Raw genomic sequence first — 26,061 nt, 5'->3', positions numbered from 1 at the left:
GCTCTATTCAAACAGTTTAGTCACGATCATCCGCCACTTAGTTGAACACTTAAACTCGGGTTCCTTTTAACACGAAGTTATTCAATGGATTCGGTATTCATAATGACACGGAAATTCACCATGATAATCCATTCCGCAAGGAGACGCTTCTTAGCATCTTAATTGATAGCGTGTTCAAAAGAAACTTATTTTTTGTTATAATAAATCACACGTCATTGCCACGTGCAAAAAATCAGTCTTGTCAACAGTTGCATAACGTCTTTGTGTGCTACTCAAGCAGCAGCTACCAAGAGCCTTGCGTAAGAAATTCGACATCGAGGTACTGTTGACTAATCACGCCATCTGGATGTGCTTAATCCAAGGTGGAATTCTGACTCCACCGGGACAATCCACAAACACGATTAAATATTAAAAACATTGATTTTTGCATACTTTCTTGTGCATGCATAAGACCAAATTTGGAACATGTTTTCGTTTTACTAAACAGGTATTTTAACTGAGTCTATAACAGAGCTTTGAGAATGTGCAATACCATTTTAAAGATGTGTGTAAGTTTTAATCCCAAACATTTTTATCAAGAGTAAAGACTGGATGGGTATATGTGTAGTCAAAACATGAGAAGTATGCTCATAAAATGTAGAATAAATGGCTGAAATATGTAAAAAAATATGTACGGGAACCCGGAGCAGAACAGGGTACCCTGCCTAAAACCTCTGTTAGATGTTGCATCCTGTGTAGACTGCCATTTTCCTTATTTTGTTATGTTGTATCACGGGAAGTTGTGATTCACATTGTAGTGTCGTTCGTTTACCAGGATCGACCCCCTTATCGCACAACACTTGAGCAACCTTGCGTTCTGACGTCACCGTGGTATGATTTTATTGTTAGGCTAAATGCCTAAGTTGTTAGGTTAGGCAAGCTAGGTTTAGTTATATTAGTATAAGGAATAAATTTTCAGTGTATTTATGCTAATAGAACCAAAACTAACAGACCTAACCTAACAATATGGGCATTCCTCGTCTGACGACAGAACGCAACGTTGGTCTAGTGTTGTGCAATAAGAGAGACGAGAATCGTGCTTTTCGCATCCTTTCTGTGATTTTTTATAATTTCGAAGAATATCTCCTTGTAGATAAGCCGCATTGTGTAAATAATATACATCTAACAAGTGCATGAGGTATATACCAATAGTTTTAGCTCTGTATTATGATAAATAGATTTTTATTAAACGTAAGTTATTATTGACTTTTAGTTACCCCAGCCAGACAACAATATCCGGGGCAGAATGGAGCTCATCTAACTCTAATCAGATACCTCCTTAAAAGCACAGGGCATATTTGTGATAGTTATAATCTCTAAAATAGTTTACATAGTTAGAACACACAATGCCAGAAACTTAAAATTGCACTATGTACGATAACAGATTTAGAAATTTAGTAGCCGATTTGATGACCGAGCGCGTTAAGTGGTCGAGTTTCGAGATTAGCAATCGAAGTTTCTGGGTTCGAATAGCGGCCTAGGCATGGTTGTTATTTGCGAGTGTCCCTTCATCAATTTCATCCAGTCATCACTAATTCTCAACGTCGCGATTAGCCAGAGGAGCGTCAAATGCAAAACAATAATTGAAATTCAGTACTGAAAAAGAAATCGTTGATAGATTTCGTGAGTAAGTTAATGTCCAACGAACTTAATAGTGTAATTTCATTTTTTCTATTGTACATCTTTTTATTCAATTAGTGTCATTGTTGTATTTGGTTTTTATTCTTTTTATAGCACTCCAATATTAATTCAAATAATAATGATTAGGTCAGGTCACGTTTTGGTCTTGTGCAAATTAAAAATTTTGCTTGGGGTAGCCAATTCTGAATTCATGTGTGAACAGGCAACACCAGTGGCGGCTATTGGGTTCCAAAACTGGAGAGGTAAGGTTCCAAAACTAGGGGGGCAAAGACAGTTTACTTTCTCTTGGTACATAAGGTTTAGCATAGTACGGGAGCAAAAGTGGCAAAAAGTGGGGGGAACTGCCTCCTAATCGACGGCACTGGGCAACACACATGTTTACAAGGAAATCCCCACACCATTAGAGGACTAATAAATGCTCATTATTGTTGATATTAAAAATAGTTAGAAAAATAGTAAGAATAATGTAAAAATATATAGTCCTAATTTCATTAATTTCATCACACAAATAGCCGCTGGCTCTATGATGTTTTCTGTTTTCGTCACAATAGTTGTTTATCTTTATACTACAAATTTAGTTTCTCAACACAGTAGACCGAATACTTAAAATATCTGAAAAACGTTTCTTACTCTGAAAAAGTGCATAACAGAGATTTGAATGCATGACATAATTTCAAGTGCTGGCAACGTACGAAATGTCGAATTTTCGTCCCCCATCTTGAAATTCTTACACAGATTTTCTTCAAATGCAATAGTAGATACGTTGTTATTAAAATGTTGTAATAAAATTAATTATATCATGAAGATACTAACTTTATAATGATGTTATATCACCCTCTAGTAGCTATATTAATTTCAATTTAAAATCTCTTAATTTTGTCAAAGACATCGTAGTCAAAATAATGGTAACACGTCACCTTTTCGCCCTCCTGATCCTCCACTACAACGCAGTATACTGAGAGAATTTATTAAATAATTATACCACGAGCGAGGCTCTCAATCGGGGGGTTTCCGAGAGATACTTATATTTATGTACGGGCCTCACACCAGCTCTCGTGACGCCACAGGATTACTCAAGTAATCAGTATAATCCATTTACAACATTTAACAAAGTGCATTGTAAGAGTGTAATTTATAATATTTTGTTTCCTGAGTGAATAGTCCTCTCTTATTCGTCCAGAACGTTGCTTTCACCTGAAGAACGTTTCAAATATTATGACATTGGAAAGTACGTAAATAATATTGATAAAAGTAAAACCCAATCTTTACCGTTCTGCATAAAGTACCTTTATTTTTCAAATTACCAATGGAAAAAAGGCGATGTAGATAAAATTTCATCCTACATTTGGAACTTACTGCAAGTTCGTAAAGAATTATCGTCGTTAGTATATAATTGCTGTGGAATGAAAACTACTTACTGTCCAAGTTATGTATGCAAGATAATTTTGTAAAAGTTTACGTAGGGATGGTTGAGGAAAGAGCTTGTAAGATTAGAATTTCCTATTAAATAAGCTTTCCAACTGTGGAAACTCAATTCCCGTGTCTAATTTGATAAATGTTCAATTTTCTAGAAATGTGGTAAATATTTGGATGCACAAGTTCCCGTGGTTTGGTTGTAGGTTATATATTTTTTTAAATCATTGTTCGCATCAAAATCTTACATGCAAGCAAAGAGAGAAAGTGTACAAATACTAATGCAACAAACGTACTAGCCTAACCTATTTTCAATACCTAGATGCTAAGAACACAAATCTTAAATGACCTAACAGTAATTCAAGCCTATGAAAAGGGATTTGCGATCACACTGAACATTAAACTCGTTGAGAATATTATTGCAACTTGCAAACAACTTACTTTAATTAAGAAGCTCAAAGCAAAACGCAAGAGGATACAATAAACCTCATGCTCTATCAGGAGATTATTGTTAAAAGAATATCGTATTCTTAAATTCTTATGGTAAAAGCCAAGAGACAAGTTAGCCAAGTTATTTTTCAGGATAAGGCGTAAGTTTTAATATATATATCAGCGTGTTTCCTTCATCCCTAATAACGACAATTTACTTCTAACTGTACAGTGGGATCCATGAGTATTACCGTGCAAATTGTCCATCACCATGTTCGTGCACTTTATTTGACCCAAAAAGATCTTCAAGAATTAAAAGAAAACTCAAAAACAAACTGTTGACAACTTCTGCACCATCGTACATAAAAATCTATGGCTTAAAAACACATCGGATGTAAGAGAAAAAATAAATGAAAATAGTCATGGACAATTTGCACGGTAATACTCAAGGATCCCACTGTACCTGGACATGTACTGAAATCGTGTCATGCAAATATTCGCTGACATATAAGTTGATAATTATATTTTCCCCCTCTGCTTGTGATATTTACAACAGGTTGAGAGGTTGAGATAATATCTCGCTCTTCTACTTTTCCACAGAGCATAAATGTAAATCAATCAATTGTGTTACATGAAATCACAATGACTGACTATTCAAATGTAATAATCGTTATTCTTTACATAGTAAATTTTCACTTTAGCAACTTGTCTACATTTCCAAATACCTTAAATGCTGTTGACACAAGTACACGTTTTTGAATAATTAGTTCGTTAACAACATCGCAATAATCAAAAAGATCTTCCTGTTTTTGACAGAAATAATCGATAAAGCGAAAATATAACATCCATTACCGAGTACAAAGGTACAAAATTATCCACAATGTATTTGTGAAATATGCTAATAAAATTGAACAAAGTAGTAAAATTCTATTGATGTACATTGTATTTCTGTCACGTCATGTAGTATATCAAGCACATAATTCTTGTAAACTGGAACATAGCATGAAGAAGTAAGTGAATATCCTTTACTGTGACTGGAAAGAAAATTGTTAAAGACGTGACTCTTGCATTTTTAAACTGCACAATTTCAGACAACGAATGAGCAATAAAACGGACGTATAAATAACAATCAAAATTTTTTCGTGTTAAATAAAGTAATATAATAGTTACAAAGTCGGCATTCATGCAATTAATATTACCATTCGGCTATATTCACAAATTCCTATAAGTCATACATCTCGCACTGATTGAACACAGACTTTTTTTTTACTAACATCTAATTAAATGTTGTACTACATACAAACGCATAAATTTACTTGTAACTGTTAAGGAGACAACTATGTTTAGTTTTCGATAACAATTATTGTTCTTACTCTGAAATGAATAGATTTACAGGAACTCTTTATCGTACAAATCTCTCATTCAAATACATGTATTTCGCCAAAACGCACGACTAATCTTTTGACGTCATCAGTCCTTTGACGTCATCAGGTTGCGGCCCGTAAAGTATCTCGGAGGCCCCGTCTCAGTCCACTGAAATATAGTCTAGAGAGAACTGAATGTAACCACTTTCGCTCGCTTGTACTGACAGTTTCAGACCACAATCATCTGTTTTATTTTCATATATGTATTGGTAAGATAAACTAAATTACATTTCAATATGGAGATTATGACTAAATTCACTTAAGTTTCAATTTCACTGCGTTTGTCACTTCACGATCCATAGTTGAAGGCCCACAGACAAATTACGGTTATAAGTGTTCTACTGGTCCTTGGAGCGTATACCGCTCGTTTTGCCTCTTCCAGCATTATTCGATCGATCGAAGATGGTCTTATTTCTGTACACTATCTAGCGTCGTCCGTGCGAACTATTTGGCTCCTCCCCCTGCAACACTCTAGTCTAGACAATATGAACACAATGCGAAACACTAAAAACATAGCAAAGGCTTCTCGCCACTATATTGAAACCTGTTGATTATCTTATTATTTTAAAATACAATGTTCAACAGAGCCCCCACTTGTAAGAATTACAGCTTGGAGAAGCATGCAAGATGTTTTATTTGGGTTTATTTCTTATCGAACTGACAATAATATTAATAAGTCACCCTAACATCTATCCCTTTCCAACTTTTACATTATTTACTTGTTCGGTACCCACCCCTCTCCTCCCCACACACCCCCAAACATTAAGGGTATAAAATTACATACAGCATTCTGTTGAAGATATTTTATTTTCATTTCTACACTACAGACATCATTATTTTTTTTATACATCTGTGCTTAAAACAGTACAACTGGAAATCTTCAATTCTCATTGGACGATCAGATTAATATTCTAGGAAACAATTCGTCGAAAGGTATGTTGATCAGAAAGTCGTGAACAATTTCCTGCATTATTTGCCCAACAGCGTCTTCCAAAGATGGCTGGATTTCAGGGAAAATGTATCGCCAATTCTCGTTCATTATGTAATTGATGTAGTTGCCTGCAAAATAAAGGCATGGACCAAAAAGTTAAAGTTTGAAATAACCAGCTTCTTCTATAAATGATTTATTCAAATAACATCTCATTCATTTTAAGGGTATTAGTAGTATATTAATAAAATATTCTGAATTTCATTTATTTATTAGATTTTAACAGCAGAGCCTACTGGATAATCTACGGCTCAGGTCCGTACCAAAGGGGGGAAAGGGGGACATCCCCCCTCCTCGAACCATGAAATATTCCTTTGTGAATCTATAAAAACTTCAAAAATAACATGGACGATTTTTAAAATTTTGCAACAACTTAGATTTTCTTCTTGCATAAATGAATGGGTTATTTCTGGAGAGAGGCAGACTCCAGAAGTCTGGAGTCTACTAGCTATATTTAGTAATTTTGGTTTCATAACCATTGACGCGAGGCTAATAGATGTCCAAATTTGGTCGGGCTCGTCACAGTTCACTATTTCTAATCCCTGTCCTGATTTTTTCGAACTGCAGTCTTGATGCGCAAATGTCCCTTTTTTATTGGCAAATTCACATTGAGATATGTTCTTCATTGTAATTAGATATAATAGATATCATTTAACTTATAACATATATTTTTCTAAACATAGAATTATCATTATTATAAAGCAAATCAAATCATGCGTTCAGTAGTGCTGATACGAGACAATTAAAGAAAATTTGAAAACATTGTTAATTTGGGAATACTGTACTATTCTAATACTTTAAAGAATAGAATGCAAGCCATAAACCAAGCTGTAAGCTGTGTGACGGTCTTTCTCTGTAAGCGATTGTATTGTTGCTTTGAGTTGATTTCTTTCCCGTTACTCTAATTATAAGATATCTTTTAGGGAGAATAAAAAACTCCAAAATAACTATATTTATAGTTTATAGGCTGGAAGTTCTACATATGTGAAACTGTATTAAGAACATAAATTCTGAGTTTATCAAGTTTATGAATTTCGTTGCTCTTTCTTAATATTTTGTGGATTATACTGTATTTAATAAACATTCTCATTATTTTCCATATTGTAACTTTTATTTAATACATTTGAAAGGCATCGATAGTCGTGAAATTGTTCTTCTTTCACAGTGTAGAAGGACACAATTCATGTAAACAAAAACGTCGTTAAATAACACCCGTAATTAACACCTGCAATTAACATCTGCAATTAATTTCGTGTAATTAACGTATAAGGTTACAGCGGAATAACTGTGCACAAAGTGTCCTATAAATTAAATTGTATGCCCAATGATTACACTACTGACATCTGGGCTTCGGGTTTCAATTTTTTTCTACAGAAGAACTCAGCATTTTTCTACTGTCAAAAAGTTCAATAACCAAGAATTCAGTTGATGTTTAAGGTTTCATCTTAGACCATTATAAATTTGCATTCATTTTTCACTTTAACCTCTGCTTTCAGAAGAAATTATATTCCCGTATTTCCTTTGTAAAATCCAAATATTATGAAGATGCTAAAACGTTTCGTTTACAAGTCTAAGTATTTCTTACACAGCTATAGTGTACGTGCATTAGATGAGAAAAAGGAGTCATTGATTCTGTGAGCCCTTCTAACTCATAGTATTGTCCAAAATATGTGTCATATCTAGTTCAAATACATAAAATACATTGGTGTAAACAGTAGTTGAACAATTCTTGCAAGGGTAGTGGTCGCGGAGACCATGCTGAGGTCTTTCCGACTGGTGTTTTACGATTTTACATTTAACAATGGTAATGATATGAAGTTTAATAAAAATATGTCTGTTGTTAGCATTATATCGTACAATTCTCCTCTGACATTATTACCATGAAGTAAGTTTGAAATTGTAATTACAAAAATTACTCATATTTAATAGCGCTGGGCTGATAGATATTGTATACAGTGGCGTGAGGGTGACATTTATCTAGGGGAAGCAGTGTCAGAAAATTAAGAAAGTTAAGAATCCTGAAGGTCTTTAATGAGTGGCAATTTGAAGATGAAAAGTAGTCTTTGTTTGCAAACTCATGTCATTTCTTGATAAAATATCCTTTGATTTCAATGTGTTTTTTTTCAATCGATCACCGTCATGTATAATATGTTATTCTTGTGTCAAAAAATCATAGTTTTGCGGCTCTACCGTGCTCCAAAGCTTTTAAGTATATATTTAAAAAGAAAATGCTTCGCTGATCTACGGTACAAAAATTCCCTGTACGTAGATATTTAACCGTACAGTATTTAACTACAGTAGATATAACAGCAGGCCTTACTGATGGTACTGCGATTGCATATCAGGCTCTACTGATTGGGAGTAAAGATATCGTGCATAGAAGATAGCCGGTTATTGGATGGTTCAAGGTCACAGACTCCTGATTTTATATCCTGCTTCCCTTGGATTCGGAGTGTTGGGCGAAGTACACAGATGTTTTGTCAAATCGCCACAAGATGGTGCTAAGGGTTGCCATCTCGAAAACGAACAGACTGTGAGGAATGCAGGTTTATTCTTATCACATGGTAGAAAATAGTTACAGAAAATTTTAAAGTAAAAATAAAGGATTTTGCAACTGTAATACTGTGGTCCAGAACTTCTGGCCTTGCTGTACTGCAATGCCCGGGCTTGATTCCATGTATGTCTAATTACAATTGATGTGAAATATAGGTTTTATTAGATGTGATATTTTGTGTTCATGTTTTGCTTGCGTCTTTCAGATTTTAAGTGATCTTCTTGACTATATTATTTTTGTTGTAATCTCATACAGTGCTAAAACATATGAACAAAATATATTATGTGATAATAATTTTTTTACCTAGAACTTTATCCCCATTGAACAGAGAACCAAGATGGATGTGCAATTTGTCCACTAGCATCTTAACGTCCACTTTCTGAACATCTAAGTACTCTTCAAAATCATCCTTCATTATCTTGTCAAATTGTAAGGTTGTCTTGAAGCGAATGTTTGCTGGAATCATAGTTGAAGTAGCTTAATAGAAGAGCATATTTGAATTCTTCACACAATAAAAAATAAAACAGGATTTTCAAGGGTCGGTTTACAGTAGAAACAGAACATAAATTAATATTTATTGTGCATTATTTGAGTTATAGATGGCACATGTCACGAGTACTTTAATATCTTCTATCAAATAAAAATACGTTTATGTATTATTAGATTTTCATTTAGAAGTATGCAATAAAATTTCAAATATGCAATTATATTAATATGTACTTGCTATTCAATATTTTTTCAGATCTTAATTGCAGTGCCACATGCTATATAACATAAGCATAATAACTACAAAGTCTATAATTTTGAATTAATTTGTCTTTAACATTGCGAGTACAAAATAGAGCTACCATCTTTATGATATTCATGTTAGAATGCCAAAGTTTACTATAGTCTGAAAGTTTTCAATATACATTTCAAGAAAACAAATTTCGAAGTTTAAAACTTAAAGCTATAAAACAGAAGGAAAAAATAATAGGGTCTATATTAAAAATATATGGACCTAAATCAATATTAACACAAGCTTTGCAAAAATAGTTAAATTTAAAATAGAGATCGCAAAACTTAAAATACTGACTTATTTTGAGAATACATATTGCCAAAATAATATTTCAAACGTATGGAATGATATGAATGTTTAGTCCCTGTGGTTGTTTTTGCAGTAATTATTAATTGCAAGAAATTCATATTAAACTTACGTAATGTAATGTTCAGAAGGCCAGATCCTACAACAGGCAGAAGGAAAATTCTTCCCCTTATCTTGTAAGGACCGCTGATTGTGAAAATTGGAATTTTGACCTCCACGTCCATCCTGTAGTTGTCAAAGTCGACTCTGAAAAGTGAGAAATGGTTCTGACGTTCAATTGTTTCATTCATTTTTTATTTAACAATTAGATCATTATTGCTATGCAGCAGGTAGTTGTATTATAGGCCTATATTACATGAGCCGCGGTGTTCTAGTTGGCAGAGCGTCTGACTGCAACACCGGAGAATTGTGGTCGATTCCCCGGGTGGGTGATTTCAGCTGCATGAAGCAGCACTGGGTGTACCTAGTCTCTTATTAATGTTTATCTGTAGGGTGGAGGGGCAGTCAGAGCGTATTGCTGATCACATCACATCCACATATTATCTTGTCTCACAAAAGCAAGTATAATGTCTCCAATACGAATATATGGTGCGTATAATAATGAAGTTAAATTGATTGGAAAAGGGAACATTAATTTTTGATAATGCTTTCTATAAAATATTTCGTTTCTCTACATGAATAGAAAAACTCAATATGCTGACCAAGGCAGACATTTATTTTATTATAAAACATAAACTAAACGTAACGTTTCAACCTTCTAGCAAGGTCTTCTTCAGACTCTGCACCAAGTACAAATGACACAAGCTACAAAACAGGACGATATATATACACAAAATTACTCCCCTCCAGACTATTAGATAGTTGCTCTGGAACATTCTAGCAGGTGGCTTTCCTTTGTCAACTGTACTTTCACCTGACAGGCTAAACATTTTCATCCATATGGAATGTGGTTGTACTCTTTATCTCACGCTCTTTTTCCTTCATTCTTCTTCCTTCTTCTCTCCTCTTTCTCTCTTGTCGTTTCCACTCTTTTTAACACGTTCTTCAATTATTTGTTTATCTTCAGTCCCCCATTCCAGTTCATTGTGTCTACTTCACCTTCCTTCTCTATTTCCTTGGCCTCCTTCCATTTTCTCACTAGTATTCTCTTCTCCCTTCTTATCTGCTTAGCCTCATTCCACTCTTATGTCATGTCCTGTTTCTCTCGTGTGCTTAAATATCGCATTCCTCTCTCTCTTAAGTCGTACATCATCCCTATGTTTTTTCAACCTGTCTTTCAGCCTCTTTTTCGTTTCTCCTATGTACACACACACTGACATTCTTTACACTTCACTTCGTAGATAATCCCTTCCTCTTCTCTGTTTTCCTATTTCTTGTTTGCATTCTTCGCTATTCTTAAGATACTTCTCCAAGGAAATAGAGAAGAAAGGTGAAGAAGACACAATGAACTGGATTGGGGGACTGAAGATAAACAAAGAATGGAAGAAGGTGTTAGAAAGAGTGGAAACGACAAGAGAGAAAGAGGAGAGAAGAAGGAAGAAGAATGAAGGAAAAAGAGCGTGAGATAAAGAGTACAACCACATTCCATATGGATGAAAATGTTTAGCCTGTCAGGTGAAAGTACAGTTGACAAAGGAAAGCCACCTGCTAGAATGTTCCAGAACAACTTTCTAATAGTCTGGAGGGGAGTAATTTTGTGTATATATATATATATATATCGTCCTGTTTTGTAGCTTGTTTCATTTGTACTTGGTACAGAGTCTGAAGAAGACTTTGCTAGAAGGTTGAAACGTTACGTTTAGTTTATGTTTTATAATAAAATAAATGACTGCCTTGGTCAGCATATTGAGTTTTTCATATCATGTAAACAAGGCTTAATGGTGTTTTAATTGAATAGAACATTCGCATATGATAATGATGAGCATCACCTCTTGAATTACCATGATCACAATTTGGTGATTGTAAAATGTGTATTTTAAGTAAATGATGATAACTTACTGCATCTCCACACCTTAGTCTATTTATTAGAACAATTACATTCCTAGATCCTTTACAATTATAAAACCAAATGTTTTCCCTACCGTGTTCAACAAAAGGGCGATGACTTGAATCTTGTCAAAGTCTGTTCCCAGATTCTTCCTACGTTCATTTCCTCACAAGATAGCTAGTACGTCGTTGTGGGCATTAAGGAAATTCCGTTGAGCACAAGGAATGAATTTAAAGCAAGATGTTCATTGAGGAATCTCGCGATTTCTATAAATGAAGTCCTGATTCGAACGCCAGTTCGGTATCTTTGACGTAGGTCGAGAAAAAGCCTCCAGGACGCGTATCTGGTTTCGAGCCCGCACTTGTTTTTTTTTCTTTTCTGTGAAGCGTTGTTGTCTCTTTACCTGCAGTGTTTAGACATCCAACACAAACTGAGACAACTTTACACTCCCAAGGTCTCCATATTATTTTAAAAAATATAGCAAAATACAATATAACACAACCTGGCAAAGATAACAGTAAACTCACGTTATGAAATCTCTTTAAAAAACAACAGAATTAGCAACAACTCATTTACTCCACGTGGACTTGACAAGTACTGTCAGTTTCTGAAACGAACGCTATTGGTGGGAAAGGTTTGAGGGGAGGATGTACTGTTTCCACGTAGACTTGACATGATTATCAGAGGGAATCTGATATTTCGGAATTTTCTTTCAAGTAAAGTGGCGTTCGAATCAGGACTTCAACTTTACTAGCTAAGATGGCAAAAGAGTTACATCCTGTTACAAAACAGTAAAGTTTCCAACAATGATTTCATAAGGTGAAATATGGATGTACATACTAAAAACAATTTACAAGGGAACATGTCTGTCTTGAAAATTGATCACACGCGTGCTCCTACATTACGAAGGATTTGAAAAGTATCAAAGAGTGGTTTAAAAGTTCCTAACATAATGATGACAATACTTACTTAGCGTCCACAACTTCTAAGGTTGATAAACCAGTCAGGTCCAGATTCATCATTCTGATTGTAAGGGTCGTCGCTCCTGACCCTGGCGAGGTCACCAGCATCTCCTCCACCCTCAGAGGGTCCAGGGGGCGCACCTTGTACTGTGGATCACCTAGATGACATGGGAATGTTCTCATTATGTTGATTCACGAAATCGGACACCTGGGCAGAAGTGCTTTGATGCCATTTATTGGGCAGACCAAGTCAACTATAGCTCTTTCCCAGTCTTCCCGCTCTACAAGCTGGCAAGGGAAGTAGGGAGCGGGGGAAGCGGCCAATCCAGCGCTATAAGAAACGCAGCAGCCTGTAGAACGAGGTGTACGTAGTACTTCCTCCCGCCGTATCGTATATCTCGGCGCCACCGCTGTTGTCTGGTTGGTCTGCTGCGTATTCCCCGCTCCCCACTCCCTTTGCCAGCATGTAGAGCGTCCGCCGTAAGAGTAGAAAATACCTACAGTGCCAAGAATGTCTGGTTTCCGTGCACCATGCAGTGAGGCCTCCCCGATGGCGCAGAGGTAGCGTCGTCGGCTTCTAATCAAGGGATCGATACCCGGTGGAGGCACATAGTGGTTCGGATCCCACTTTAAACTGTAGGTCCAGTCCCGATTAGCCTTACTGTGCATAAAACACTATCTCCTAAGTGGAAACAAGCGAGAGCTCTAAAAATGAGCCTCGCTCAAATTGCCTACGCAGAAAACGTACAATGTGTTAAAAAACTGAATGTAACGAGCTGTGAGTAGATGGGGAAATAGTGATTTTGCAACATCAAATTCTGCCAGTCGTCCAATTTTATGCTTCCGTATATGATGTAGTAGTAGTGCACATACATCACACATTCAGATCACACACATACGAATATTTACTCAGTTAAAAATTCACATGTTGAAGCAGGCGGTTGCTAATTTATGGTCTCATGTTCATACTATTTGTGGATCAAATCTGAAGAACCAACTAATAATAATGTTTAGGCTACATACACTGTACATTTTACAATATTTAGGGTATGATGAAAAAAATATTTAAATTTTTATATTATTTCAAAACTGACTTCAATCACAAGCGTTTAACAATCCTGTAACACGCATGAAGTAGAATGATGCATATCTTAGGAGTATAACTGCATGATATTACTAACTTTTTGTTTCGTAACATACCACCTTAGTAGGATGTCCATAATACTTTGACCCCAAAACGGGACATCCCAAGGAGATCAGTCCCCCCAACATTTCTGAAAAATCGGTTAGGCCTAGTTATAAAATTATTGTTATTATTAACTTATCATTATTATTTAAAGGATGGATCACATAAATGATACATCATATACAATAAATTAAATATGATCTCCCGTTGTCAAAAGGTATTAATTATTATAAACTCGACATGACTTTCATAGCGTTTCTCGTCCTTTCTGATCATTCTTTAGTCCTGCGCTGAAGTTAAGTAATGCCAGAAGTATTTAGCAGGATAACCAATCTTCTTGAGAGCAGCTTATTCTTCATCAACCGTTTATAAATCTCTCCAAAAACCTTACCCCACATATCACACACACAACTCTAGAATTTTCTTTCGAGTTTGTGTCAAGACGCAGAAACTTTAAATTATTCTTGCAATTCCGTAAATGTACAAAACAATGCATCTTTTTACCATGAAATGTCTCTCAAATTTAGACTTAGCGTTCAAGATTACTCCTGGACTTTTATAAAACGGGACAAATAGTGACTTCTTAATAATATGGAGGGGACGATCGGGACACGTCTCTGAAACGGTACTGTCCCAGTCAAAACTGGACGTATGGTCACCATACACCTTAGACAAGAATAAACCGTTTTCGATAATTGATTCTGTGAGAGAACATCCTTAAAAATCTCTCTCATGATAAATGAAACATCCCCTTGTGTGTGTGTGTGGATATATAAAAAAAAAAACTTCAAACTTACCATCCTTAAGTTTTGCTGCTAGCTGTGTGCCAGCAGCTTGAATGCACTCATTCAACCTTGGATGGTCTCGGAAACATGGTATCGTGTACTGAGTTGCTGCAAGAAATAGAGATTATGATTTTAGTATGATTTACTCTTACCTTATGTTTCAAAAATGCTGGAATTGTTACCTGGAAAGTTCCATGTTTACAGGCTATGAAGGGTGTGACACTCAGCCATAATTATGGTTGTTTATATTATCATTTTGCCTTTAGTTGTCTTTTTGTCGTTTGCTTTTTGTATGCAAGTTAAAACATGATAACGTTACATTCGTTTGTGAACTATCTAGCAATTGAAATTAGTATTGCTAGAAGTGTAATATATTTTGGAAGTAACATTTGTCGTTTGCTTTTTGTATGCAAGTTAAAACATGATAATGGTACATTCGTTTGCGAACTATCTAGCAATTGAAATTAGTATTGCCAGAAGTGTAATATATTTTGAAGTAACATTTGTCATTTGCTTTTTGTATGCAAGTTAAAACATGATAATGTTACATTCGTTTGTGAACTATCTAGCAATTGAAATTAGTATTGCCAGAAGTGTAATATATTTTGAAGTAACATTTGTCATTTGCTTTTTGTATGCAAGTTAAAACATGATAATGTTACATTCGTTTGTGAACTATCTAGCAATTGAAATTAGTATTGCTAGATGTGTAATATATTTTGGAAGTAACATTTGTCGTTTGCTTTTTGTATGCAAGTTAAAACATGATAATGTTACATTCGTTTGTGATTTATCTAGCAACTGAAATTAGTATTGCTAGATGTGTAATATATTTTGGAAGTAACATTTGTCGTTTGCTTTTTGTATGCAAGTTAAAGCATGATAATGTTACATTCGTTTGTGAACTATCTAGCAACTAAAATTAGTAATGCCAGAAGTGTAATGTATTTTGGAAATAAGCACTGTATCAACCACCTCAGTGATTCAAGTACTACACTACGATGTTGTATATCTTGGGTTCGAATCCCTGTACAACTCGGATGTTTTGGCGTCGGCTTCTTTTACTTCTTCGTTAGTGTATTGATTCGATATATATATTATCGAAATATCGACGTTGATGTCAATAGAATGAAATATTTTTCAGACCAATGAATATGTAATTTCAACTTTATCCCGGAATTCTCTGGAGCAAGCGAACGAAAACAAGTCTCTGCGCACTTGAGACCCGAGAGGGCTCGGCCAGTGAACTCGTGAGAGGGAAAGTGAGTGCGCCTACATTTGCAGAAAGGAACACTGCCTCGCTCCACCAACCCTATCTCCCCATATCTACTGTTATGCGCGTCCTTGCTCCACTGATTCCTGAGACAGAGTATAATATAAACAGAGAATCGTGTTGCTCGTTCAATGAGCGAATATAGGAATCTCACCACACAATGGAGTTGAGTGGTTCGCCTTGCAGTCTGTAGTTCTCAACCAGGCAGCTCCCACTGTTAGGATCAAAAATTAAGCTCTGTTATGTCCCGGAAAATTTCTGCAGCAACGCCGCGCATGACGTCAGAGGAAGAGAGCAAGCGGGTGGGCGGAGCCACAATGAGCTGGTATCCGATCCAAACACCCATACCACCAGAGAAGGCTCAAACACCACCCCCCACAGTTAAGTTGAAGTATACCCCGTACCAGCTAACTGTAGACGAGGCGAACGAGAACAAGTCTCTGCGCAAGTAGTGACGCGAGACGGCTCCACCAATGAACAGTGAGAGAAACTGGATTGCGTAATGAGCGACTGGAGATACCTGATTCCCCTGCTTTGCTTTGTCAGCGTTGCAAACTTTTGAAACCGACAATACCTTACACATGGCAAACGGACCGTATTATTGTCACTAGGTCCGTATGCTTGGTTTAAGAATTTCTTATGGAAATATATAGGGATAAAACTGCAAGTGCAAATTTTAATAAGCCGTACATTCAGCGTACATTGTGTGCGGGCACTAGAGTCTGCATCGAGGCCTTTTTCCTCGATCGTCTAATAGTTCGCACGGATGACGCTAGATGGCTCACCGAATAGACAGTTTCTTCGCTCGAGCGAATAACGCTCGAACATTCAAACGATCGGTATACGCTCGAAGCCCAGTACTTCACGTGTAACCGTAATTTTTCAGTAGTAGTGGGACTTCAAATATGGATCGTGAAGTGAAAGACGGAGTGAAATTGAAACTGAAGTGAACATAGTCACTTGTTAAAATATAATTTAGCCTATCTTACGATATGAAAATGAATAGATGATTATGGGCTGAAACTACCAGGACGAATTTTTACACATATATATGTCCGAGTATTGTCCCATTGAAATTATATTGGATCTCCCATATATTCGAGCGTATCACGTTCGAGCGTGGGAGATTCGATCGAGTACTTCCGAGCGAAAGTGGTCCAATGCAGAGTCTAGTGGGCACCAATTTGAACTCTACCCACTGTACGACTCCTGAATTCTGGAATTAAAATACAATAGAATTGACTACGATTGTTGATATACCTTGAAACGTTACAGACTGCACAACAACACTGGCTTCGTTTTGCTCGGTACAGTGAGATCCACTAATTTGCTCGGCAAATTGTCCATGACTATTTTCATTAATTTTTCTCTTACATCCTGTGTTTTTAAGCAACGGATTTTTATGTATGCCGGTGCAGAAATTGTCAACAGCTTGTTTTGAGTATTCTTTTAATTCTTGAAGCTATTTCGTCAAATAAAGTGCGCGAAGATGGTGATGGACAATTTTCACGGTAATACTTCATGAATCCAACTGTACAAGCTTTAGAATTGCGACATTGTTGCGAGACGTAATTGAAGTTTTTGTTAGGGCACAATGACTTTATCATTTGGCCGAAGAAATCATTCCAGAACTACAGACAACACCTTTACTTAAAATCCGACTCTCTCCGATGGATTTCTGAATTACACAAAAATTATGACACCCAGACAATTTTGTAGCTCCCACAAGCCCCAAAATCCCCCCTCCCCTGTTATGCCACTGTCTAAAATGGTTTCCGCAACCATTCGTGGAGCGAGAGTATTGTCTTCGCGTATAATCCTAAATGAATTCCAAGATAAACTAAAAGTAAAATACAGGGTGTTCATAAAGTCCCGGTACCATTACAAAAAAACATAGCTCGGGAACAACATGCAATAGAACAATGCTGTTGATTGCAAAATGAGCTACAACTTTCCACGTTTATATGCCATACACCTCAATGTGCGCCCATATTGTTGCTCTCAGAACATCAAGGCGGTAATCTACTTCTGCCCATACACGCCCCAGCATATCACCAGTAACAGTTACGATACTCTCCGTTATTCTACTTCGAAGAGTAGCAACATCTGGAACAGGAGTGCGGTAAACACAATCTTTGACATACCCCAGAAAGAAGAAATCGAAAGGGTGTGATATCAGGAGAGCGCGGTGGCCAGGGAATAGGTCTATGACGGCCTATCCACCTGCCAGAAGAATGCCTATCCAGAAGACCTCGAACATCCTTGGATCAATGTAAGGGGTGCCCCATCTTGTTGAAAAAATTATGGTTGGCTGGAATTCCTCCAACTGAGGAAGAAGATACTGTTCAAGCATGTAGTAGTAAATATTACTGGTACTTTATGAACACCTTGTATAATGTGGAAACGCTTGTCTGTGTATTCCAAAAAAAGGTTTAAGTCCATTTCATGCTCGGAAGGTTAACCGGGTCTGGACCTACAGCTTAAAGTGAAATATGCACTGTGTAATGTGCCTCCAGCGGGGATCAAACCATTTATCTCTTAATTATAAGGTAACAGTGTTAACCACTATGCAATCGCAACACTCCCAAATTATTATAACGGAGACCTCTGTGGCGGAGGGGTTAGCACAGCGTTCTACGTCGTCAGAGATCCCCGGTACAAATCCCTACCTGGACATGGGTGTTCCATGGGTGTTCCTTGCGAATGTCCCTTCATCAATTTCATCATGTAGTCACTCATCCTCATCTTCGTAATTAGCAATAAGTGGAAGAAAATCAATGTAGAATAAACAAAATGAATGTCAATGATTACATCATGGCAATAGTCACTAGATGTCAGTGCCACATAAAATAATTGATCTGTTATTTATATGGACAACAGCGTTTTCAATTATAACTCTTCTCTAACAAGAAATACGCAAAGAATAGATGTTCAATAATTCTTTCTGAAATATACATACTTTGCGTATCAACTGCTATATTTAAATTTCACAACTTCCTTCCTCGAAATAATGACAGTTATAAATAAATAAATAAGTAAATAAGAAGTGCATATGCATGCATGCATGCTTGGTAGGTCCTTATATAGTTTTTAGATTATTCGGCAAAAGACAAAACTCTTAGAAGAGTGTTCATAGTATAGGAAAAACCCTAAAGAGTTATTTATATGTTATGTACAAAGGCCACCCACCACCAGAGACATTATTAAGGGAGCCTGTTTGTATACAAATCGTTTCATAACATCTTCCTGTAATTTCCCTATCATGCTACTTGATTTTGAATATAAAACTAACGAAAATTAGCCAGAACAAGACATTTTCTCTTTTCTTTCCATTAGTTTACGTCGCTTTTATACCTCCTTGGTTAATCGTGACGATGTGGATGAATTCGAATGAACTGATGAAATAGATCATGGCACCAACACAATGAATCATCCAAGACGTGTCCAGCGTTCGGACCTCTTTCGTTGTACGATGACGTTTTCCAATTAAGATTGAATAAAGGAAATAATAATAATAATAATACGTTTATTTACGAGACTTTCTTCCACCTGTTCAAGCAGCTCCGGCGCCCACCCAGGTGCGTATAAATTGGGTATCTGGAGGAAACTCTTGGGGGGTAAAGGTGGCCATGGGCGTGGTGCTTGATCATCCCACCTTCGGCTGTGATCAAGGAAGTGTGGGGTCCTAACTCCACACACACAATACGTCTTCTTGGCGTAGCGCAATGCACAGGGGAGCACTTTACTTTTTTACTTTTATGGTTTTAATAATATTTTAATTCTCTTTCATCGTTAGGATTATATGTACTTTGAACACAAAGACAATAATTGCTGAAGACAAGTTTGCAGTGGCTCAATACACGCTATAGTTGGAAAGTAAATAGAAAAGTATTCTCAGTCATGAAATACAGGGTTATGTACGAGGGTCACTATTTATATTTTGAGCCTAACAATGAAAAAACAGGAATTTGGCATTGAAAACTGCTTTATTGTTTTTCGAAGTATTCTCCTTTATGGTCAATACACTTTTGCATTCGTTCGAACCATTTGTCAAAGCAGTTTTTCAAATCTTCTTGAGACACCTCCATAATATGGTTTTTGAACGCATCAACGGCGTCTTCCGCCGACGAAAATCGTTGTCCACGCAATTTATTCTTGACATTCGGGAACAAGAAGAAGTCATTGGGTGCCAAATCAGGACTGTACGGCGGATGACCCATCAATTCGATTTTTTGACTGTTCATAAAGTCGGTTGTTAGACGAGATGTGTGACAGCTGGCATTGTCTTGATGAAGAATGATTCGACGGCGTTTGTTTGTTTTCCGTATTTGACCGAAGACCTCTGGCAAACAAATTGTTGTGTACCATTAAGAGTTGACCGTTCTACGTTCCTCTAAAGGCACAGTTGCCACATGACCAGTTTTCCCGAAAAAACAGGCGACCATTTGTTTCGATGTGCTTCGAGCGCGAACAACTTTTGTTGGATTGGGTTCATCTTGAAACACCCATACAGTCGACTGCTGTTTACGTTCCGGTTCATATGCATATATCCATGATTCGTCACCTGTTACAATCTTATGTACGTCTTTTGAAGCACCACGATTGTATTTATTGAGCATTTGTTTGCACCAATTAACGCGAGCGTCTTTTTGAGTTTTTGTCAAATTGTGTGGGATCCAACGAGAACATACCTTTCTCACAGCTAAATGATCATGTAATATTTTATATATGCTGGTGGAACTAATGCCTATGGTTGCCTCAATCTCACAGTATGTCACATGACGATCTTGCAGTATTAGGTTTTGCACAGCATCAATGTTTTCTTGAACAACAATTGATTTTGGACGACCTTCGCAAATCTCGTCGGTGAGCGAATGGCGGCCACGATTAAATTCGTTATACCAGCGTTTCACGGTGGCAAATGATGGGACTTCATCGCCAAATGTGGAAGTAATTTGATCGATGCACTCTTGTCTTGATAATCCACGTCGAAAATCGTAAAAAATCATCGCACGAAAATGTTCGCGAGTTAATTCCATTTTATTGTTGTCGCGCAATCTTCAAGGCAACATAAACAACACAAATGAAGCTATTGACAAAACATTTGAAGTACGTTATGGTCAATAATGCCAGACGATTCCGTGCAAACGTCAAATCGCGCCTAACTTCAATCAGTGTTGCCAAGGCTCAAAATATAAATAGTGGCCCTCGTATAAGTTATGACGCAAACTGACACAGTTGAAAGTATACGGTAATAGAAGCAAAAATGTCTCAGTAAACATGGGTCTACAAGCGAGCCTTTTTCGAGATAACTGCGAATGGGTAGTTACAAGCCGCCACTGACTTCATTGTTTGTAAACGTCGTCCTAGTTGGTAAAATGCTAATAATGTGTGCGAATGTATGGTTAGAAGCCGTCACTGATTGCATTTTGTAAACACCGAGTGCTTTACTCCTTGCGCGTTCCGGGGTTTGCTCTTTGTTTACAAAACAGAACATTTCCGAGAGAGGGCGTTGTAATCAAACAGGATGGATACAATCAGTACACAGTCTAATCGCACTGTGGGAGTCACGTCAGTTGTGCTGTACTGCGTAGTGAAAATGGAACCTTACAGCAACGAACAGTACATTTTGCCACACATTCGCAATTATCTCTAAAACGGCTCGTTTGCAGACCCATGTTTACTGAGAATTTTTTGCTTCTATTATCGTGTACTTTCAACTGTGTCAGTTTGCGCTATTACTTATGACACACCTTGTATATTTCCGTTAATTTCTGTTGTACTTCTATTTTTTTTTTTCAGTTAATCTATATCGCTGATACAGGACTAATGTGAAAAACATTTATTATTCCAGATCAACCAAAATATATGCAAGTATTGCTCATAAGTTTCATACTATGAGTAACCGCGGAAAGAATTGAGAAGTAAAATTTTCATTTTACTCGGAAATATGGTATGCTTATGTTAGAATACATGTTAGCGTTCCTGGAAATCTGTGAGAAGAAATTTATGAAATGTTTTACCATTGAAATATTCATCACCAATATGTATAACACCACCTTTCAATTTTAACACACTTTAATAATTACTACTAGCTAATATACAGGGTGTCTATACAAAATGTATACACACTGTAACAGGATTTTCTAAATCAAGTGAACATTGCATGTGGAAGCACTGGAATTGGAAGAGTTACATTCCAAGAAGAGTCCATGCTCGTGGTGCAAGTAATATGTATCAGAGAGTGTAGTTTCGTGAGTGATACTTGGCAGATTGATTGTATACCAAGGACTACACAAGAATACCCTCCGCATTGGAAAACAAAACTAAAGTTTCTGCTAGTTCTAGCATTGTGTTTATATTTTATTTTCCAAGAAAGTTTCTTCCACAGTTTCAATCTTACTAATGTTTCATAATAATGTATAATATTTGCATAAAGAGAAGCAAGTTTCAGGAAAATTTTATTCTGAACATGAAAACATTTCTCTGCACCCTATAAACACCTTTATCATACTTTCCAACTTCATCATTCTGAGAATTCGATTTTCCTAATTATACAACACCACACTGAAAAACTCTGCTGAAGTGATACAGAGCATTGTCTCGAAGGATCCACACCGTACTTTTGATCAACATTTGACTTTAGTGGTGTTGAAATGCAAGGATACCTGCAAAGGAGGCCCAGAGGAACAGTCCTCCCCCTCCCCTCTGAGATATCTGGGGAAAACCGTATATAATTCCAATGATTTAACTGTAACGTGAAAACATGGACAAGAAGTGCCATGAAAGACGGCAGATTGAGTGGTGAAAAAGTACAGAAAGAAAACTGTTCATCAACAAAGTGATTGATATTTATGGAAAGGAAGCAATCGGAATCCAGTTTCTACTTAAATATTGGACTCAAGTCCGAACTTGAATACAATGCCAAAGTATTTTGAATTCAATTTTAATTTTATGATTTGTAATAATAATAGTAATAATAACAGGTAAAATATGATTTTTTAAGCTGTAGAGCAAGATATGAAATCTTAACTCTAACTTGCCCCTCCGTGGGGGGGGGGGGGGTGCTTTGCCTAATTTGGGGAAAAGTGAAGGTATACTTATATGAAACAACATGGAGAAAATTCAGTGGATAACGTGTATGCCATGCAAATTATCCTAGTGGGTGCATTATCTTAACGAGGGATAGCATCAGCACACGTTCCCCCACTTTGAGCACTGAGAAAAATCTTGCAGGCGCCCTTGTTGAACTGGTGTAGATTGCAAATTTCTATCTGTGATATTTTAACACCACTGAGGTTAAATGTTGACAAAATTGTGATGTATACGTTCTGGGACTACCGTACAGCGACGCTCTAACAACCATTTTATTTCACACTGTAACAATGGTTGAGAACTAAGGTTCCATACGGTGCGAAAACAACCAACCAAAGGTACTTACGAAATTTAAGCGCCAATGTTGCCTCCAGCAAAGCTGAAATGATGAACAATATTGCAAAAGGACTACAAGTCGCCATATTGTGCGAGGTGTGTAGCTGAATGATTTGGACTGCTCTTCATTAAGACGAAAATGATTATATAGTGTCCTTCGGTTCTCGAAAATTTAACCTTGTGATGTACCAGCATATGTCCCTTGACAACACTTCTGAGTGGGGCCTTGAAATTTGAACTCATCGCCACAAGTGCTAAATCAACATTTGCACTCGACGAGTGCAGGGTTGCAAGTCACTTCCCTTGTGTTGACACTTGATGGAATATTTGAATTAATTAACACGGTCAAAGGTCGTAGGGTATTCATGAAATGCTGAATTTTGCAACATAAACAGTGATTTGAAAATATTAATTGATACATGCATAAGGTGAAGTACATATAGGTGGGTCTGTCGTTAGTCGTGACATTGCACAAGGATTTATATTTTATTTCAGTATTTGCAAAACCGGTGCTGAAAATCGGTTCGTTTCTACTATTTCGTTCAGTATGCGAATTATAATTATTTTATTATATGAATGTTCATTGATTCTCTTATTTTTAAAAATCTGATTATCATGTGATCCATGTTTTTGTCGTAAAATTTTTACTTGAATATGCGAGTCAAAGTATGATCTGGTGTGAAAATATAATATCTTAGAAGGAAATATAATTACTATAATTATACTAGGAGGTATGAAAATAATTAATAAATAAATCACTAGATTTTCACGATGGAGGGAATAATTTATTAATTTCTACGCTGTCGAACAATTTGTCGACAAAACCTTTTACAACTTTTGAAAATATAACTTCTATTGTAGGTTGTACTCCAACAAATACGCTTTTCCAGTTGTTGTTGAGGAAGGACAATAAATTTTCACCTGAAAAGAGATAAGAATATTACTTGTAAATCATAGAATGCCATATTTAATGTGTCTTTAATATTTTGTAAGCAAACATGGAGATACTTCTGAGACAAGATACAACTAAACAGTCTATATATAATCTAAGAATTGAGTTTAATAACTGTGTGTGAATGTTAATCCAAATATTAACCTTATAATATATTGCAATTATAGAGTGAAAATACGTATATTATTTTCTTTTACTTCTGTCACAAAATGTGCTTATTCTCAATGATATATAGAAAGTGTATAAGGGGGAACGCACAGTATAAGAAATGTGAAAGGGTAATACACGAATCAACCTCCAGATACATGATATAGAAAGGGTGTGGATGGACTTTTATTTATTTATTTATTAAGAACACAACTGACAGATACCCAATTACAGCGTTCTGTAAACTATAAACTAAAATCTGAAAATTAAAATAACAAGGCTGAATAGGGTACCGTTGTTCTACATCACAATGTGGTTCACACTTACAGAAATGTTATTTCTAACTGTGGCATGTTACTCTTAATTATAACAAACTTAACTGATACAATTATGCAATGTATAAAGTATGCCCAAATGAAAAGGAGACTGCGGTTATATGTAAAGAATATTATATTACTGAATATTTGCATTACATAATATGTGAATTACAGTTAATGTGTAACATGATACCTACACATAATTGCCATTGATATTGATGCACTGATCCCAGTGCGTAGGAAGGGAGTGGATGGCTTCAGTGTAGAAACTCCTGGGGTGCTTACGGATAATGTTTTCCACGGTGTTCTGCACTTCCTTGTCACTTTACACAAACTTGGCCATAACTCAGCTTCTTGTAGATTATGTGTTGCATTGTTCCCTTGCTTATCGACAGTTCAGCAGCAATTTCACGTGTGCTGATCCGACGATTCTGATGAATGAGATTATCCACAGCAGCAATCGTGGCAGGATTGATGACAACGTGCGCTTGCCTTGGTCCTTTCGCATCCCGCCTCATAACGCTGACATAAACGGAATATGGTGCAAATGCGAGACACTGCTCTCCGTAAACGTCCTTCATCCTGCGATAAATTTGTGAAGCATGCTCGCCTTCTGCGCAAAGAAATTGGATTACAGCTCTCTGCGCTGATCTGGAGGAATCCATAATGCACCGGTCCGCGCAAAACAACTCTCGCCAACTGAGGAAACAGCAGGCGAAGCCGTTCGCTACACCTGAAAACTGGGACAAACACCGCACATCTATCGGCAAACATATTCACCTTCTTCGATTAGATACAACGCCGCTACAGCAAAAGTCTTCTTTTCATTTGGGCATACCTTATACATTCAATAATAATGCTAACAGAGATATGAGTTTCTTAAATATTAAACACGCACTCTCTCTCTCTCACACACACACACATACCATACGTAGCTATATATGATTACATAAATAGTTTTCAAATATATACGTTTACTGTCTGAAATGTATTGAGAATATTTTAGGAACATAGAAAGTATGTCAATGTGTTTGGTCCTAGTTTCTAGATTCTTATAATTCTTGCACATTCTATATTGGTGATTCTTCAGCATGTTGGTTCTTGGCCGTTCAATTAAAAATATATCATTATTGTGTGTCGTTCTCAGTGAAGGAACCCGAAGTCTGACTTTCAGGGTTATCAATATGACGGCTAACTTGAAGCCTGCCATCTTGGAGTCGACTTAATGTTCTTTAATGAAAACGTTGACATATCAATTTTTTTCTGTCATTCAATTGCAGTAAGGACTTTGGAGAATGTCCTTATTGTAATTGATTCGAGTGATTGGTTGATTTGGTTTATTTTACTTTGCATTTCTGCCACTTTTTGGTAATCGCGAAAATGAGGATGAGCGATGATATGAAATTGATGAAGAGACACTCACAAAGGACATTCATGCCGGGATTGGAA

At 36.6% G+C, this 26,061-nt stretch overlaps 2 protein-coding genes across 2 annotated transcripts in view; both read right to left on the bottom strand.

The window, feature by feature from the left end:
• Positions 1-5,809: 5,809 nt before the first annotated feature.
• LOC145994270 (protein takeout-like) lies at positions 5,810-23,338 on the bottom strand. Its single transcript, XM_083130374.1, has 6 exons — positions 23,207-23,338; positions 14,505-14,600; positions 12,529-12,679; positions 9,685-9,818; positions 8,792-8,944; positions 5,810-6,005 (listed from the first exon to the last, which is right to left on the bottom strand). Exons 1-6 carry the CDS (start codon positions 23,280-23,282, stop codon positions 5,845-5,847), a joined length of 771 nt encoding a protein of 256 aa, XP_082986500.1. The 5' UTR covers positions 23,283-23,338; the 3' UTR covers positions 5,810-5,844.
• A 624-nt stretch (positions 23,339-23,962) lies between these two features.
• LOC145994269 (protein takeout-like) overlaps positions 23,963-26,061 on the bottom strand; it is a 39,739-nt gene continuing 37,640 nt past the window's right edge. The window contains exon 6 of the mRNA XM_083130372.1: positions 23,963-24,117. Coding sequence (XP_082986498.1) covers positions 23,963-24,117 — 155 coding nt within the window. The remainder of the gene's footprint in view (positions 24,118-26,061) is intronic.

The sequence above is a fragment of the Lepisma saccharinum genome, chromosome 10, assembly GCF_977018435.1.
Source record: "Lepisma saccharinum chromosome 10, izLepSacc3.1, whole genome shotgun sequence".
Lineage (NCBI taxonomy): Eukaryota > Metazoa > Arthropoda > Insecta > Zygentoma > Lepismatidae > Lepisma > Lepisma saccharinum.
The sequence above is the reverse complement of the archived record's forward strand: the minus strand, read 5'-3'. Positions and strand labels throughout refer to the sequence as shown.

Bases quoted from the DNA above. Each gene is read 5' to 3' on its own strand.
- LOC145994270 (XM_083130374.1), bottom strand. From the start codon at position 23,282: ATGGCGACTTGTAGTCCTTTTGCAATATTGTTCATCATTTCAGCTTTG. The intron at 12,680-14,504 runs GTAAGTTTGAAG...CATGTCATCTAG, and splicing joins AGCAGCAAAACTTAAGGATG to GTGATCCACAGTACAAGGTG. The intron at 8,945-9,684 runs GTAAGTTTAATA...CTATGATTCCAG, and splicing joins CCTTCTGAACATTACATTAC to CAAACATTCGCTTCAAGACA.